This window comes from Drosophila obscura, unplaced genomic scaffold, assembly GCF_018151105.1.
Source record: "Drosophila obscura isolate BZ-5 IFL unplaced genomic scaffold, ASM1815110v1 contig_4, whole genome shotgun sequence".
Taxonomy (NCBI): domain Eukaryota; kingdom Metazoa; phylum Arthropoda; class Insecta; order Diptera; family Drosophilidae; genus Drosophila; species Drosophila obscura.
Window position 1 is genome coordinate 3379863 of NW_024542828.1, and position 12850 is coordinate 3392712.

General features: G+C 47.2%; 6 protein-coding genes across 7 annotated transcripts; 3 read left to right on the top strand and 3 right to left on the bottom strand.

Moving 5' to 3' along the window:
- The first annotated feature begins 16 nt into the window (after positions 1-16).
- On the top strand, positions 17-1089 carry LOC111072242 (NADH dehydrogenase (ubiquinone) 23 kDa subunit). Its single transcript, XM_022363982.1, has 3 exons — positions 17-148; positions 335-786; positions 849-1089. Exons 1-3 carry the CDS (start codon positions 109-111, stop codon positions 1008-1010), a joined length of 654 nt encoding a protein of 217 aa, XP_022219674.1. The 5' UTR covers positions 17-108; the 3' UTR covers positions 1011-1089.
- LOC111072270 (actin-related protein 2/3 complex subunit 3) lies at positions 1074-2085 on the bottom strand. Its single transcript, XM_022364012.2, has 3 exons — positions 1976-2085; positions 1656-1829; positions 1074-1601 (listed from the first exon to the last, which is right to left on the bottom strand). Exons 1-3 carry the CDS (start codon positions 1979-1981, stop codon positions 1248-1250), a joined length of 534 nt encoding a protein of 177 aa, XP_022219704.1. The 5' UTR covers positions 1982-2085; the 3' UTR covers positions 1074-1247.
- Positions 2086-2489: 404 nt separating this feature from the next.
- LOC111072205 lies at positions 2490-4798 on the top strand. Its single transcript, XM_041594939.1, has 3 exons — positions 2490-2798; positions 2864-4713; positions 4766-4798. The coding sequence occupies exons 1-2, from the start codon at positions 2490-2492 to the stop codon at positions 4460-4462; spliced, it is 1908 nt and encodes a 635-aa protein (XP_041450873.1). The 3' UTR covers positions 4463-4713; positions 4766-4798.
- Positions 4799-5319: 521 nt separating this feature from the next.
- LOC111072234 (structure-specific endonuclease subunit SLX1 homolog) lies at positions 5320-7830 on the bottom strand. The gene is made up of 2 exons (XM_022363970.2): positions 7778-7830; positions 5320-6325 (listed from the first exon to the last, which is right to left on the bottom strand). The coding sequence occupies exons 1-2, from the start codon at positions 7788-7790 to the stop codon at positions 5460-5462; spliced, it is 879 nt and encodes a 292-aa protein (XP_022219662.2). The 5' UTR covers positions 7791-7830; the 3' UTR covers positions 5320-5459.
- On the bottom strand, positions 6437-7872 carry LOC111072253 (mediator of RNA polymerase II transcription subunit 31). Of its 2 annotated transcripts, XM_022363993.2 has the most exons (4): positions 7778-7872; positions 7350-7504; positions 7081-7170; positions 6437-7022 (listed from the first exon to the last, which is right to left on the bottom strand). In XM_022363993.2, the coding sequence occupies exons 2-4, from the start codon at positions 7375-7377 to the stop codon at positions 6487-6489; spliced, it is 654 nt and encodes a 217-aa protein (XP_022219685.1). In that variant the 5' UTR covers positions 7378-7504; positions 7778-7872; the 3' UTR covers positions 6437-6486. The 2 variants fall into 2 exon arrangements, with proteins under 2 accessions (XP_022219685.1, XP_022219693.1); XM_022364001.1 differs by lacking the exon at positions 7350-7504 and having other exon boundaries at positions 7778-7862.
- Positions 7873-8619: 747 nt separating this feature from the next.
- LOC111072209 (serine/arginine repetitive matrix protein 2) lies at positions 8620-12079 on the top strand. The gene is made up of 6 exons (XM_022363934.2): positions 8620-8914; positions 9330-9715; positions 10200-10318; positions 10413-11027; positions 11094-11461; positions 11618-12079. Exons 2-6 carry the CDS (start codon positions 9476-9478, stop codon positions 11725-11727), a joined length of 1452 nt encoding a protein of 483 aa, XP_022219626.2. The 5' UTR covers positions 8620-8914; positions 9330-9475; the 3' UTR covers positions 11728-12079.
- Positions 12080-12850: the final 771 nt, after the last annotated feature.

Sequence of the window (12850 nt, forward strand, 5' to 3'; positions counted from 1 at the left end):
ATATTCATGGAGTGGTATATTTTGGTATCTTTTTGAGGGTCAGACGCAAACAGTGAAATTAATAACAAAAATCTGTAAAGTAAATTTCAGCTGAACCGGGCCGCAGACATGTCGCTTACTATGCGAATTTTCACAGCATCGCGCAATGGTTAGTGGTTGGCAGTAAGCTTGCCTTGCACTCAAAGCATACCCGACAATTCCATGGGCATCCGCATTGAGTGTGGTTATGTAAGCTTATGTCATAGCAAAACAAAACAAAGGACCAAAGCGGCCAATAATTGCTCCGCGGAGGCTCCCAAAAGTGCACAGTAATAACGAGATGTCTCCCCCACAGGTCAGCGCATGTTTGGCACCAATGGCGCTCGCTTGTTCGCCGCCAACCGGACCGAACCCAAAGACATTGTTGAAGTGGCCAAGGGCTATGTTTATGTGAACAACAAGGAACTGAGCATGGAGATGGAGGACATCACCGACCGGGCGGCCACAACTATGTTCTTTGGCGAGCTCTTCCGCGGCTTTGGCGTCACACTGGCCCACATCTTCAAGGAGCCGGCCACCATCAACTATCCGTTCGAGAAGGGGCCGCTGAGTCCTCGCTTCCGTGGCGAGCACGCCCTGCGTCGCTATCCCAGCGGCGAGGAGCGTTGCATCGCCTGCAAGCTGTGCGAGGCCATCTGCCCCGCCCAGGCCATTACCATTGAGGCCGAGGAGCGTGCGGATGGCAGCAGACGTACAACGCGCTACGACATCGACATGACCAAGTGCATCTACTGTGGCTTCTGTCAGGTGAGTGGGGAGTCACAACTTGTGCATTGGGCAGCCCGGATTCGTTGACTTTTTGCTTGCAGGAGGCATGCCCAGTGGATGCCATTGTCGAGGGACCCAATTTCGAATTCTCCACAGAGACGCACGAGGAGCTGCTGTACAACAAGGAGAAGCTGCTCTGCAACGGCGACAAATGGGAGTCTGAGATTGCGTCCAATCTGCAGGCGGATCATCTCTATCGTTAATGTTGGCTGTACATATTAGAATCCTTTGTTTAGAACGATTTTCCAATTAAAATATCGTTGCCGTGGCTGCGTCTCAATAGACAATTTTGTTATTGTACAGTGAATACTGCATAAAAGAGCGGGCGGAACGCTATTAAATGATTTATGTATGAAATTTGTGTATATGGAGGTGAACGCCCTTTCACCACCAATACTGCGGAGTTTGCAATTCGATATTGGAATGGAACCGGAACGGCTCTACTGTCCCGGGCCAGCCAGGCTCTTCTCCATGAACTTCTTCTTGGCAAAGCTCGTCCACCACTTGTTTGGCTTGCCATCCTCCGTGTTAAAGACCTTCTCCACCACACGATTGCCGGTCTCGTGGCGCAGCTGCAGCAGATACTGACGCATCAGGTCCGAATCCTGTGCCGTTTGGGGCTTGGCATAGACGGCGTTCAGGGGGAAACCAGCGTCGCCGGGTATGTCAAACTTGGAAATGGCCAGGCTATACATATCCTGCTGTCCCTGGTTCTTGTTGGTGCATCGATTAAGCCGCTTCAGACATTCGGTTATGTACAGCGTCACATAGATGAGAACGCGGTCCACCTCCGACTACAATTTGACAGAATTTAGTCAATGTTTATGGTAGATATTGCCAGTCCTTACTTTGATTTCGTATGTGCGGAAGAATACATTGGCTTTGAAAAAGTATAGTGACTCATCAATGATGTCGTTCTCCACATTGGCACTGGGCGCTGGTCCACGCACCTGGGTACGTAGGGGCAGGATTGCCATGTTGCCCACCTGCTGGGGGAACTCTTTGATTTGGGAGTGGTAGGCCTAACAAAGAAATTAAATCATTAAGTGTACGTAGATATCAGTTTCGTACGCCTTGCTTTGCAGGGGGGCGGCATTTCTAGAAAATCAAAGCAAAACACACACAGATTCTCCGGCAGGGTAGCCTTGGGACAGCGCAACGCACTCACCGGCATGGTATTTATGTGAAAACTGCCGTATGATTATAAATATAAACAATTTTTAATGTTTTTTATTAGAGGTGTCAAACAATCGAGGGCACAATCGATAGTATCGATGTTTTGCTTCAATCCGCTAGTATCGACAGTTTTTATATTATTTTGAGACTGATATTTTGAGAGTATGAATAAACGGTTTAATTTTGAACAATCTTTGTATAATTTTGTTTAAAAAATAGCGTTGAATAGCATTTTTTAGTAATAATTATTTGAGCTCGATACTATCACGATAGTATCGATTATTTTTTAAACATGCAAAACTATCGATTGTTTAACTGTTAATCCCATCACTGCATCGCTTTGACTGGTATTTGTATCGATAGAGCCCATCGAAAAGGACCCATCACCACTTTGACATCTTTTTCGTGTGAGCCGGCGCGGCTGAATTTTCGTTTTCATTTCTTTCCTCGAATTTGTCTGAAAAATGATTGGATATAAGTCTGTGCGTATTCGCATACTTGGTGAAATGAATATAAAAAAGATTGAACACCAAATTATTGAATACAAGCGCACAAACAAGGAAGCTCAGCAAGCAAAACCGTCGTTACTAGCAGCAGACTTGGGCGAAACTTTGAGGCGACTTCCAAGCGAGCGCGAATATTTCAATATTTCTGACGAACTGGCACGCCTTCGCGAGGAACGCGAGGACGAGCACGATGAAGATGAAGCTGATTCGAATGAAGAAGACGAGAATAACGACGAAACAGAAGAAGAAGACAATGAGAATGACGAGGACGAAAATGAGGAAAGTGATGAAGAAGAAGAGACAATCGCAGTAAGTATTAAGCATATCGCGTCGTGTGAATGTGAATAATTATATCCCTGTGTCCTTGTGTCCAGGAAATGCCCCGCCACTATATCGACGGACAACGACTCAACCCCAATCCCTTCCACTCCAGAGTGCTCATGTTCGCAGCACAAGAACCACTGGCTGGTATGGATTCACCGAGATTTGTGATTCAGAGTCAATATCCAACATTTGACACCTCACCGCGTGAGTGGTATTACAATAGATGGTTGTTGGGGGACGAGGGGAATGTAATTACTGCAAGTGCAGATAGAAATCGTTATCGAAATGCACCTGAAGCGGACGAACCGATCGGGAATGATCCGGCATATCAACTCTGGAACAGAATGCGACAGGCAGGATATGTAACCAGTGGAGATGAGCCGACAAGCCAAAATATCCCACAGCAAATCATTGATCCATTGGATCAACTCAGGGTCAGGGTGTTGCCCGATATGCAAGTGCCGGCAGGAAATCCTGCGACTCAAAATCAACAGAATCATTACTCCCCAATTGGACAGTACTATTCTCCAGCCAGATATGAGTCTACAAATACAACCGGCACCTATACCCATACCAGATATCTAGTAAATCCCAACAGCGGAGAGGTGTATGGAATTACATATCCATTGTTTCAATGGGCTCCAAGCCCCCTCCAAGCTGCCCCGCCAATGGGAGCGCCTGCATACCAAACACTGGATCCAAACACTGCATATCCAACCTCAGGAAATCAGTTTAATTATGCAGCCAGCGATAATTTATCATATTCTACAGCAAACACTGGATACTATGAGCTGGAATGTGATTGCATGCCTGAATCGTATCATCTTCCATCCTATCAGCCTCCGTCAGAGCGATTTCCGAATACACCTTGGCAGATCTATCAAGTACCCAGCGTGGAGTCTGGAGCTCCATGTACTTCCCAACTGCAGCCTTGTCGTGGAAATGCAGCTTTTCAGGTCTATCCAAGCTCGTATCCAGCACAGGACTATCAAACTTGTTCTTGCCGTCCATGTGCTGCTTGCCAACCGTGTGCTGCTTGCCAACCATGTGCTGCTTGCCAGCCATGTGCATGCAGCCAGCAGCAGTGTTCTCAATTCGCTGCTGAGGATGGGGCTGCTGCTGCCACAGCCCGTGGCTTACTAACAGGCAGAGAGTATACTACGTTCTCTCCATCGGGACACGTTGTACCGCGATCCTGGTATACGCAAACGTATTTGGCCTGGCAACAGACTGCAGGGCAGTCCCCAAACCAATATGCACCCAACGGACAGGCTGTAGCTAGAACCGTGTATGAGCAGCAACCATATCAAACAAGTGATCCGGCTACAATTGCACCCACAGAGCTCGCCAATGGTCAGCCACACTTGCGTGGTCCCTATGAGCCGCTGCTAGCCCATCGCCTGGCCAATGCCGTGGAATATGGCCTGTTCACTGCCGACGACGACGGACCGGATTCCATGATGGCGAACGATGTCCTAGATCAGATAATAAGACTGCGACCCAATTTTATGGAGCCCAACAATGCCAGCAGCAACAATGTACAGAATCAAATGACTGCATCGCCTTTTTCGCCACTGGACCAGCGTGAAGCGAACGCCAGAGAAGAGCAGAAGATGCTCTGGGACGTCAGTCAGCGTCGCGGCAAATAAAACTAATTCAAAGGTGACCCCCAAAACGCTACAGCTAGATAACGCCAAACAAACAAACATTAAAAATGTAAAAAATGGTTTCTAAAACTACTTAGATTTACATGTTTCCTTATTTGTAAAGACAACCCCACGTTGTATTAATCAGAATCAGAATTATTCCAATTTCGAATTTCTGACTGTAATTTTTTTTTGTCGAAAGAAAAATGGCGAAGAATAATAAAAAGAAGTCGAAATCGATTCCAAAGCAGAAGGTATATTTTTGGTTCATTTTTAATGAATATAAACATTGTATTCCCCTTTTAGGCGGTGTCCAAGGGCGCCGTTGAAGGAAAAGCTGACCAGGCTCAGCCACCAGCAACAGCCGTCGTGCAAGAGGCTGACGAGGAGCTAGCTCTGGCCCAGAATCTTACTGCCGCCACTCTAGATCACAAGACGGATCAGCAAACGGATTTTTCTACGCACTTTGGGGACATGTCGGCCATTGCGACAATGTCGCTGCTGGTTCATCAGCAAATCCAACGCATTCGAGTGGTCAAGGAGCAAATTTTAGAGCTGCACAATCAGCAGGGTGTACTCCTCGAGGGCCTAACCAACTATCTGGAAAAACTGCGTTCCGCTAAGCACACGACTAACGCAGACGGACAGATAATTGCAAACACATTCGAGACTGTAAATGCGCAGTTGGTGGATATTTTCAGTCACTGTTTGCCATCGCTTTCGCAGCTGAAAGAGGAGGGTATTGAAGCAGCACCCAAGTAGCTTTAAATTTAACGGAATCAAATTTTAAAAATGAACACTACCACGCCAACTATAGCGTTTTTATGGCAAATAAATATGCAGCGCCACTAGTGCCTTTTTGTCGCAGCTTGTTTCACGATAGTATCGATATTTTTATCGAAGGACTGCCATCAAATTCAAACTGGATTTCAATTAGTTACATTTTTCATATTGATATTGACTTAAAAATTCTTGAAAATACTAAGACAGGTTATCCACATTAATCACTCAATTCTTGGGCCTCCACATCGCTGTCCACATCGGGCCCATCATCGCTCAGATCCTCCTCTTCGTTGTCCTGCGACTCCTCGGGCACGCCCAACAGAAGACGCTTTCGCTGCAGCAGGGCGGACCAGTTGAGGCGGGTCTCGCACAGCGGACAGTCGCCACCAATGGGTATGTATTGGCCAGGCTCATCGCCCAGCAGATAGCTGCCGAGGCACAGCATGTGGCAGGTCAATCGGCATGTGGGATTGGTGCAGCCGAGGCGGGAACGCTCCGGCTGATCGATGCGCTGCATGCAGAGATGACACTCGGGAGCCCACGCCACAGGCGGAGCAGCGGATGCCTCCTCCAGTTTGCGCTGCGAGGCGGTGATGGACACCTTTCCGCTGACAATCTCCATGTGGCAGGGTATCGGCAGCTCGAACGCGCGCTCATAGTCCGTTTCCAGCCAGCGGACGGTGAGTGCCAGACGATGCCACGGTCCCAGGCCCAGCATGCGATTGAGGATCCGAAAATTGTAATCAAAATGCGTCTCCTTGGGCTTCTTGCGCTTCAGATCGGGAAAGATCTTCAGGCGGGTGGACAGCGTCGGCTGCTGCCAGGCCCACTCGAACTGCAGGGCCACGATATTGTTGGGAAAGCCATGCACAATCATGACCATCTGCCAAGGTCCCTTCTTGCTGGTCTTCTTCGCTCCACCGAAATCGCAGCCACGATTATGCTGCTTGATCCGTCGCTTGGGATTGACGGTGAAGCCAACATAGCATTTTCCGCGATAGCGCGAGTCCAGGCTCTGGCTGCACAGCAAATAGACGCCATAGAAGTGTCCCTTGTGGGCGATGGCTTCCTCTTCATGTGTGGCTGTGAATGCAGGGATTAAAATGCGGATTACTAAGGCGATTCTTTTCAGTACCAACAAAAGGAGACGACTAGAGAGGCGGGGTGGGGTAGTATTGACAGCTAAGGAGCGACTTTTAGAAGACTTATGACTAATTTATTTTGTTAACTTTCAATTGCCATCGTTAATTTAATTCTAATTTGATGTTCGACGCTGTGGCCAAGCCATTGATTTGTTGCTGCTGCTGCTGCTGTTGTGGAATCACTGCCTGCGCCGGGCCAGGCACCGAGGCGCCCGATGGCTGTGCCTCTGCAACGGATGCCGTGCCATTGCCATTCGCAGTGGCCATCATACCGCCCGTGGCTGCTGCCTCGCCAGCTGTGGCCGCTTCGCCACCATTGCTTTGTTGTAGTTGTTGCTGCTGCTGTTGTTGTTGTTGCTGCTGCTGCTGCTGCTGTTGCGCTGCCGTGGCATTCTCCATGAGTTTGATACGCTTCCTGGTGTAGTGCTGCCACTGGAGTATGGCCTGATCATCGATGAACTTGCAACATTGCGAGTTGACAATCTCCCGGCGAAAGTGTTCGTATTGCAGGAGATCCAGGAAGTATAGGCACATCGGGTACATGAGGTATTTGGCATAGTCCGGCTCCTTCCAGTACTGCAAGTACTTTAGATAGTTGATGAACGATTGGTCCTTGAAGTAGCCACGTTGGGCCAGGACTAGAAATCAACAAACTATGCATATAGAAATAGTAGAATTATATTTCGATTGACTTACAGTTGAGATAATTTGGATTGGAGAGGCACTGCACAAACTCGAGTTCTATTTGCCATCGTCGTTTCTGCTGTTCTTCGGACTCTATGGCAGCTATGGAGAGGATAATAATAGCCATTAGACAGGTCACACAGGAGTAGTTTTTGTTAAAATAATATACTTTAGAGAGGCATGCCTGCGGGTATCGAATCGTAAAGCGTGTCAGTAGATGTTAACATTTAAGTATATTTATGTTAGAATTTGTATGTGTGTTGTTTTTGGCGTGTACTTACTCTTACCCTTTCCGTACATTTTTGCCATTTTGGTGGTTGTGGAAAGGGTCGTCGTCTCGTTGTCGGTGTTTTTGCGTTTATTCAGTTTCAGTCTCAGTTTTGTACTGTTTCTGTGTGCTACTATATGGATGTGGCTGTGGCTGTATGTTCTTGTGCTTCATCGAAATTGAAACGAAAATGTACAATAAACAATAACACACAAAATATAATTCACAAAAAAAAACAAGAATGTATGATGGCAGAGGAGGAGGGCGGGCATACAAAAGAGAAACACTAATTGTGAAACAAAAGCGAACCGACACAGGGGCGGCACTCAAAAATATCAACTCGTCTACGGGGCACTGGCGGTATGGCTGTCGCTCCTTTTGTGTTGGTGATTTCTTGTGGTAAAGCAGTTTAAATTAATTTTTTAGTTTCTGTCTACAAACCGTAAGAGTTCATTTGTTGGGTGGATTGCAGTGTGACCGCTGCCTTATCAAATAACCCGTCTGACCCTCAGAAATGTACCAAAATATACCTTATTAGTTTTAAAATATACCGTAAATATACTGAAGAAAAAAGGACTTAGCCCACTTAACCCCCCACTATTTAAACAGTGAAAACTCTTCAATTAAGCCGCGTAGTACCACTAACCATACAGTATATAGATGTGCCAGTTCATACAACGAAAGGGGCGCAGCTGAAGTTGCTGTCCCAGCACCCCCAGGTCTTCGGCTAGGGTGCTGGGACCATTCGGCTGTGGTGCTGAGACGTTCGGGTCGTGGGCCTGAGACGTTCGGCATTTTTTCGACATGTTCGATTCATGACGAGATGCGAAAGCAAGCTGAGAATTGCAAATGTATGTGTGTAAACAGACACGACAAAATTTTGTAACAATTCTTATTTTCCGAAACAGTTTTGAGTTTGTTTTGAGTTTCGTTTCCAGGTTACGTAAATGTGTGTGTGCCATGTATTCACACATACTGTGCTTGTGTGTGGGCTCTACAATTGTTGGCCGCTTGAATTGGTTTTTCGTTTTGTTTTGAGGGAACTCGGCCATTCCCAGAGCCGAACGCGGCCATTCCCAAAGCCGAAGATCTGGGAACGTACGCTGCAAACTCAGCTGCGCCCCTTTCGTTGTATGAACTGGCACATCTACATATATACTGTATGGTTAGTGGTAATATATTCTGCGGCTAAAATCAAGGTGTTCATCAGTTTAAATAGAGCGGCGATAAGTGGGTTAAGTTTTTTTTCCTCGGTATATGTACGGTATATTTTGGTATATTTCCACGGTCACACTGTTGTCTCTACACTAGCGTTGATTTTGTTAAAATTTTCAAACAAACTGCTCAGAAAACTGGGATTTTGTCAGAATAAACATATCCTATCGCATTCAAACAACTGTACGAGCAGATTTCTACAAAGCAAACAAAAAGTTACTTGGAAAAGTAATCAAGCCGATAGAGCTCACCTCTCGATCTGAGAAAAGTGCGCGTGTGTTAGACATTTTCACGCCTCAGCGTGGGAAAATACATTTTTACGCCTCAGCAGAAATTTGAAGAACGCTAAAAGGAGTCGGAAAAGTAAGTACAAATAAAATTACACTATTCTAGAGAATATATATAAGCACAGAAGAATAGGCGTGACCCCATTTAAAGCAATGAATCAGCCTCGCCTCCCACGAGTGTCTTTGTTGTTGCACCTATAAATAGAATACAGTAGAGTCTCATAAAACACAACCCTCTTATGGCTGATAATAAAAGTGGTGCACACATGTCGAGTGCACTCTGTCTTTTCTGAATGTCCCAATGCACGGCTGCAATTTTGATAGCAGCTGCAGATTTATTGATGGATTGAGAGACTCTTCGTTCGCGTGAGCTTAGCGTTTATGGCCGTCAGCTGCCTTTTTGCAATTTGTGTACCTGTAACTGTATCCTTTGCCTGTTACATCGTTTTCTACCTGATGTAGTATAAAAAAGATTCCTTATTTCATTTCAGTTGCAAACCAAGTTTCAACCTCAACGCACATACAGTCCAACTGTAAACGGAATTCAGTGATCGATAAATATAAATCCAGGAAACCAAACCAACAAAGTTGCAGAGACATTAATTAACCACAAAATAACACAAAGAACAAACTGAAAATGGTTCAGACCGGAATTTCGTTAAACGAACGCTTCACACAGATGCAGTCCAGACAGAAGCAGGAGCAGCAGCAGGCAGTCAATGGACGTGGACGTCGGAGCCGCTCTCAGAGCCAGAGTCGCAGCCGCAGGATTGTGGACAGCAATGCGGCTATTCCAGTTGTATCGGCAGCCAATTCTCGTCTGCTGCAGGAGTTCAAACGGAAGCACACCGTGCAGACGGCCCTCAAACTGAAGCGCGTACGTTTCCCCAAAACCAAAATACAAACAGACAAGCCATGACAGATCAGATCCACAAGATATCATACAACTCTGGGACTGTGCTCTATGAGGCAGCAGCAGAAGCAGTAGGAGCAGCAGCAGCTTGATATATAATTGACTTGGCCAGGAAAAGGAGAGTCGGACAATGGACGACAATCATTGACAAATAGGAGCGGAACGCCTTCTGCGTTGTTCCAGGCCACACAGTCGATATGGGTTTTGAGTGTCCTGTGTGTGTGTGTGGGATGTGTCTCTGTCGGTTAGTCCCTCCTGTTGTCCAGCCAACGCCAACTCAACGCAGACTCCCAAGACTCTAGACTCTCTAGAGAGACTTTCAAACTAAAACCTGAACTCGAACACGCTCGCTGTAGAACTCCCAAAAAACACAGATGCTGCGCGCTCCTTCAACTCCGATTGTAATCAAACAAAAAAATCCATCCACAAACCTTATGCATCCTTACAGAGAAGCTTACGGAACACTGGCGGCGTCGTACGCGGAGCACGCGTGGGCGGCATCAAATCGGTGCGCCTGGCCCCCAATGGAAAACCCATGCGGTCAAACAATGTAACCCGGGTAGCAACGTAAGAATCCTCGACTATAACCAATGGCCAGACACCCACTGCAATGAAACATCTCTGTACATCTTCTGCTTCTACATATCCGCTAACTGTGCAGGATGCGTGCTGATCTCATCGCTAACAGCAATCTGACACGTCGTCGCAGCGGCAGCACAACCCGTCGCTCCTCCTCGGCCGTGGGCGGACTTCGCCAACGACTGGGCAACCGTCGGCCCTCTGTGGGTGGCGCCTCCGAGCGTGTGGAGCGACATCAGCGCCAGCTGATTAAGCAGCAGCAGCAGCAGTATCATCTTCAGCAGACCCGTGGACGCTCACGCAGCCGTTCACGTTCTCGCCTTCCCCAAGTGAGCGCCCGCAATGATCGCTCTCGCTCGCAGAGTCGCGGACGCATCGCCGGCCCTCAGTTCAATCGCACACGCTCTCAGAGTCGCACTCGTGGACGTGAACGTCGCCAGCAGTCGGGTACTAGGGCTGGACAACAAACACCCCGTGTCTCGGTCAAGCAGCGTCTGGGCGTGCGTCCAGGCCAGGGCAGGGCTGGTGCCGGAGCTGGAACCAGAGCGGGAGCCAACCAGGCCAAGAATCAGCGCCGTGCATCGAGCAAACTACGTGGCGTGGCGAGCGGGCGGGTGGAGAAGCGTCGCAATGCCAATCCTCCGCAGAAGGGAGTTTCAGCTTCTCTCGCCGGACGACGAGGACGTCCACGTGGAAGGTAAGTTATCTTGCATCAAAATCATGAAAAATCAAATAGATACTAAGACAACCTTTGCCTTTACAGATCTGCTGCTAGGGTCGCTGCTGCTGCTGGGGGAGGTGCTGCTTCGGGCTCCAATGCAGCCTCCACACGTCGCTCGCGCTCACGCAATCGACCTGCTGCCGCTGCTGTCACTGCTGCCGCCGCTACCCCGGGAAGGGCCAACAATACACGCAACCGCCGAGGCCGCAGCGCTGGCGCTGCCAAAGGTTCGGGTGCCAAGGGGGTCGCCGCCAACAAAAATGGTAACAGAAACAATAGCAAAAGCAATGCCATCAAGGGCAAGACCAACAAGGGCCGCGCAGGAGGTGGAGGTGGTGGCAAGCCAGGGCCACAGCAACAACAGGCTCGTCGGGGGCGCAGTCGTACTCGTACTGGTCGTCAGGCTGCAGGTAAAAGCGTTACAAGTCATGAGGCGCACAGCTAAATGGACACCCCAACTCGAACCGGAGGCTCTGCTGCAGCTGAACTTGGAATTTCTCTCTATACTTTTTATTCGCATTTCTGTTCCATTCCATTCTAATCGCATGACTTTCTCGTACTCCTAGGCAAAGGCAAAGCAGGCCCACGTGGAGAGGTCAAACGCGAGGATCTGGATAAGGAGCTGGATCAGTACATGTCCACCACCAAATCGGAAATGGACTATTTGCTAAAGTAAACTTGACTCGTCGTTCGACCAAAGAAGTAGCGGGAAGTATCAAAGGACTATGAATGAAAGAGCGCAAGCAACCACCGGCTTAAACAATTTATGTTTCTCTTAGTTTAATAAGTTACACAATAAGTTTATAATTATCTTTAATCAGATATGTACAATTAAAAAAAGCGCTGCCAGAAGCACGCAGACATATATGTTCTCTAAAAGAAAAGCCTAATTTTGTTGTAAGTTTTTCGTGTAAATATACTATGACATAATATTGTAAGTAAATCAAACTATTGAAATATTGAAAGCTTGTTCTCGATGTTAATGTTAAACGCATTTTCCCGAAATACAAACTTATTCATTGCTCAACTAGAATGAACGAAGACTTTTTAAGGGTTTTCTTTGGGCATCCACCTCCCTGAAATCAAGAATCGCATGTGTGCACGCCCCCATTTACGCCCCTTGCCATTTTACACATTCCCATCGATTCCCATCTTGTGGGACCTAAAGATAAATCTATTTATTTTCAAGTCACTTTTTTTGTGTGTTGATTTTTATTTCCCTCCTTTTTAGTCCGGTTTTTTCTTTTGTCTTCTCTTTCATAGCCCCCACGTTTTTTCCCAGAACTTGAGTGAATATTTTTAATTTCTGTGATTGATTGCAGTTTGTGGCCTGGGGAAGTGGGGTTTCCAGGTAGTCAGTGGTATCTGTGGATTGGATTTGGCATTTTAATTAAATTTTCTCCAGATCTCCCGAGTATCTGTCTTTCACTCTCTGTGCAGGAGTGCACAACTTTGTTGGTGAAAATGCATTTAGTTGGTTTGCTCAAGCCATTAATTGAATCTCAATCAGTTTTCCAAGTCACCAGCTCAATCTTAATCAGAGTCTCAAGCCACAAACTTAATCTTAATCGGACACGAAGAATACCTTAAGCAGTCTCTTTTGCAAACCACTAACTAAATCGTAAGCAGAGCTTGTAAGCCATTAAGTAGCTGAACATGCTACAACAACTAGACAATCCGATTAGTTGTCAATGCTAATCAACCGCAGACCCCCCGGCCTAATGTCCGTCATTCCATACGCCCATCCAAAACTAAACCCAAACCCATACCCGAACCGAACACAAACATCCGAAAATGGA

What these genes read in the sequence shown, in the direction of transcription:
- LOC111072205 (XM_041594939.1), top strand. Translation starts at nt 2,490, where the DNA reads ATGAATATAAAAAAGATTGAACACCAAATTATTGAATACAAGCGCACA. An exon ending in AAGAAGAAGAGACAATCGCA is followed by an intron (nt 2,799 to 2,863) that starts GTAAGTATTAAG and finishes CCTTGTGTCCAG; the next exon opens with GAAATGCCCCGCCACTATAT.
- LOC111072253 (XM_022363993.2), bottom strand. Translation starts at nt 7,377, where the DNA reads ATGGCAAAAATGTACGGAAAGGGTAAGA. An exon ending in AATGTACGGAAAGGGTAAGA is followed by an intron (nt 7,171 to 7,349) that starts GTAAGTACACGC and finishes TCCTCTCCATAG; the next exon opens with CTGCCATAGAGTCCGAAGAA. An exon ending in CAATCCAAATTATCTCAACT is followed by an intron (nt 7,023 to 7,080) that starts GTAAGTCAATCG and finishes GTTGATTTCTAG; the next exon opens with TCCTGGCCCAACGTGGCTAC.
- LOC111072270 (XM_022364012.2), bottom strand. An exon ending in TCCGCACATACGAAATCAAA is followed by an intron (nt 1,602 to 1,655) that starts GTAAGGACTGGC and finishes GTCAAATTGTAG; the next exon opens with TCGGAGGTGGACCGCGTTCT.
- LOC111072242 (XM_022363982.1), top strand. Translation starts at nt 109, where the DNA reads ATGTCGCTTACTATGCGAATTTTCACAGCATCGCGCAATG. An exon ending in TTTCACAGCATCGCGCAATG is followed by an intron (nt 149 to 334) that starts GTTAGTGGTTGG and finishes TCTCCCCCACAG; the next exon opens with GTCAGCGCATGTTTGGCACC. An exon ending in TCTACTGTGGCTTCTGTCAG is followed by an intron (nt 787 to 848) that starts GTGAGTGGGGAG and finishes TTTTGCTTGCAG; the next exon opens with GAGGCATGCCCAGTGGATGC.
- LOC111072209 (XM_022363934.2), top strand. Translation starts at nt 9,476, where the DNA reads ATGGTTCAGACCGGAATTTCGTTAAACGAACGCTTCACACAGATGCAG. An exon ending in CGGCCCTCAAACTGAAGCGC is followed by an intron (nt 9,716 to 10,199) that starts GTACGTTTCCCC and finishes GCATCCTTACAG; the next exon opens with AGAAGCTTACGGAACACTGG. An exon ending in TACTGGTCGTCAGGCTGCAG is followed by an intron (nt 11,462 to 11,617) that starts GTAAAAGCGTTA and finishes TCGTACTCCTAG; the next exon opens with GCAAAGGCAAAGCAGGCCCA.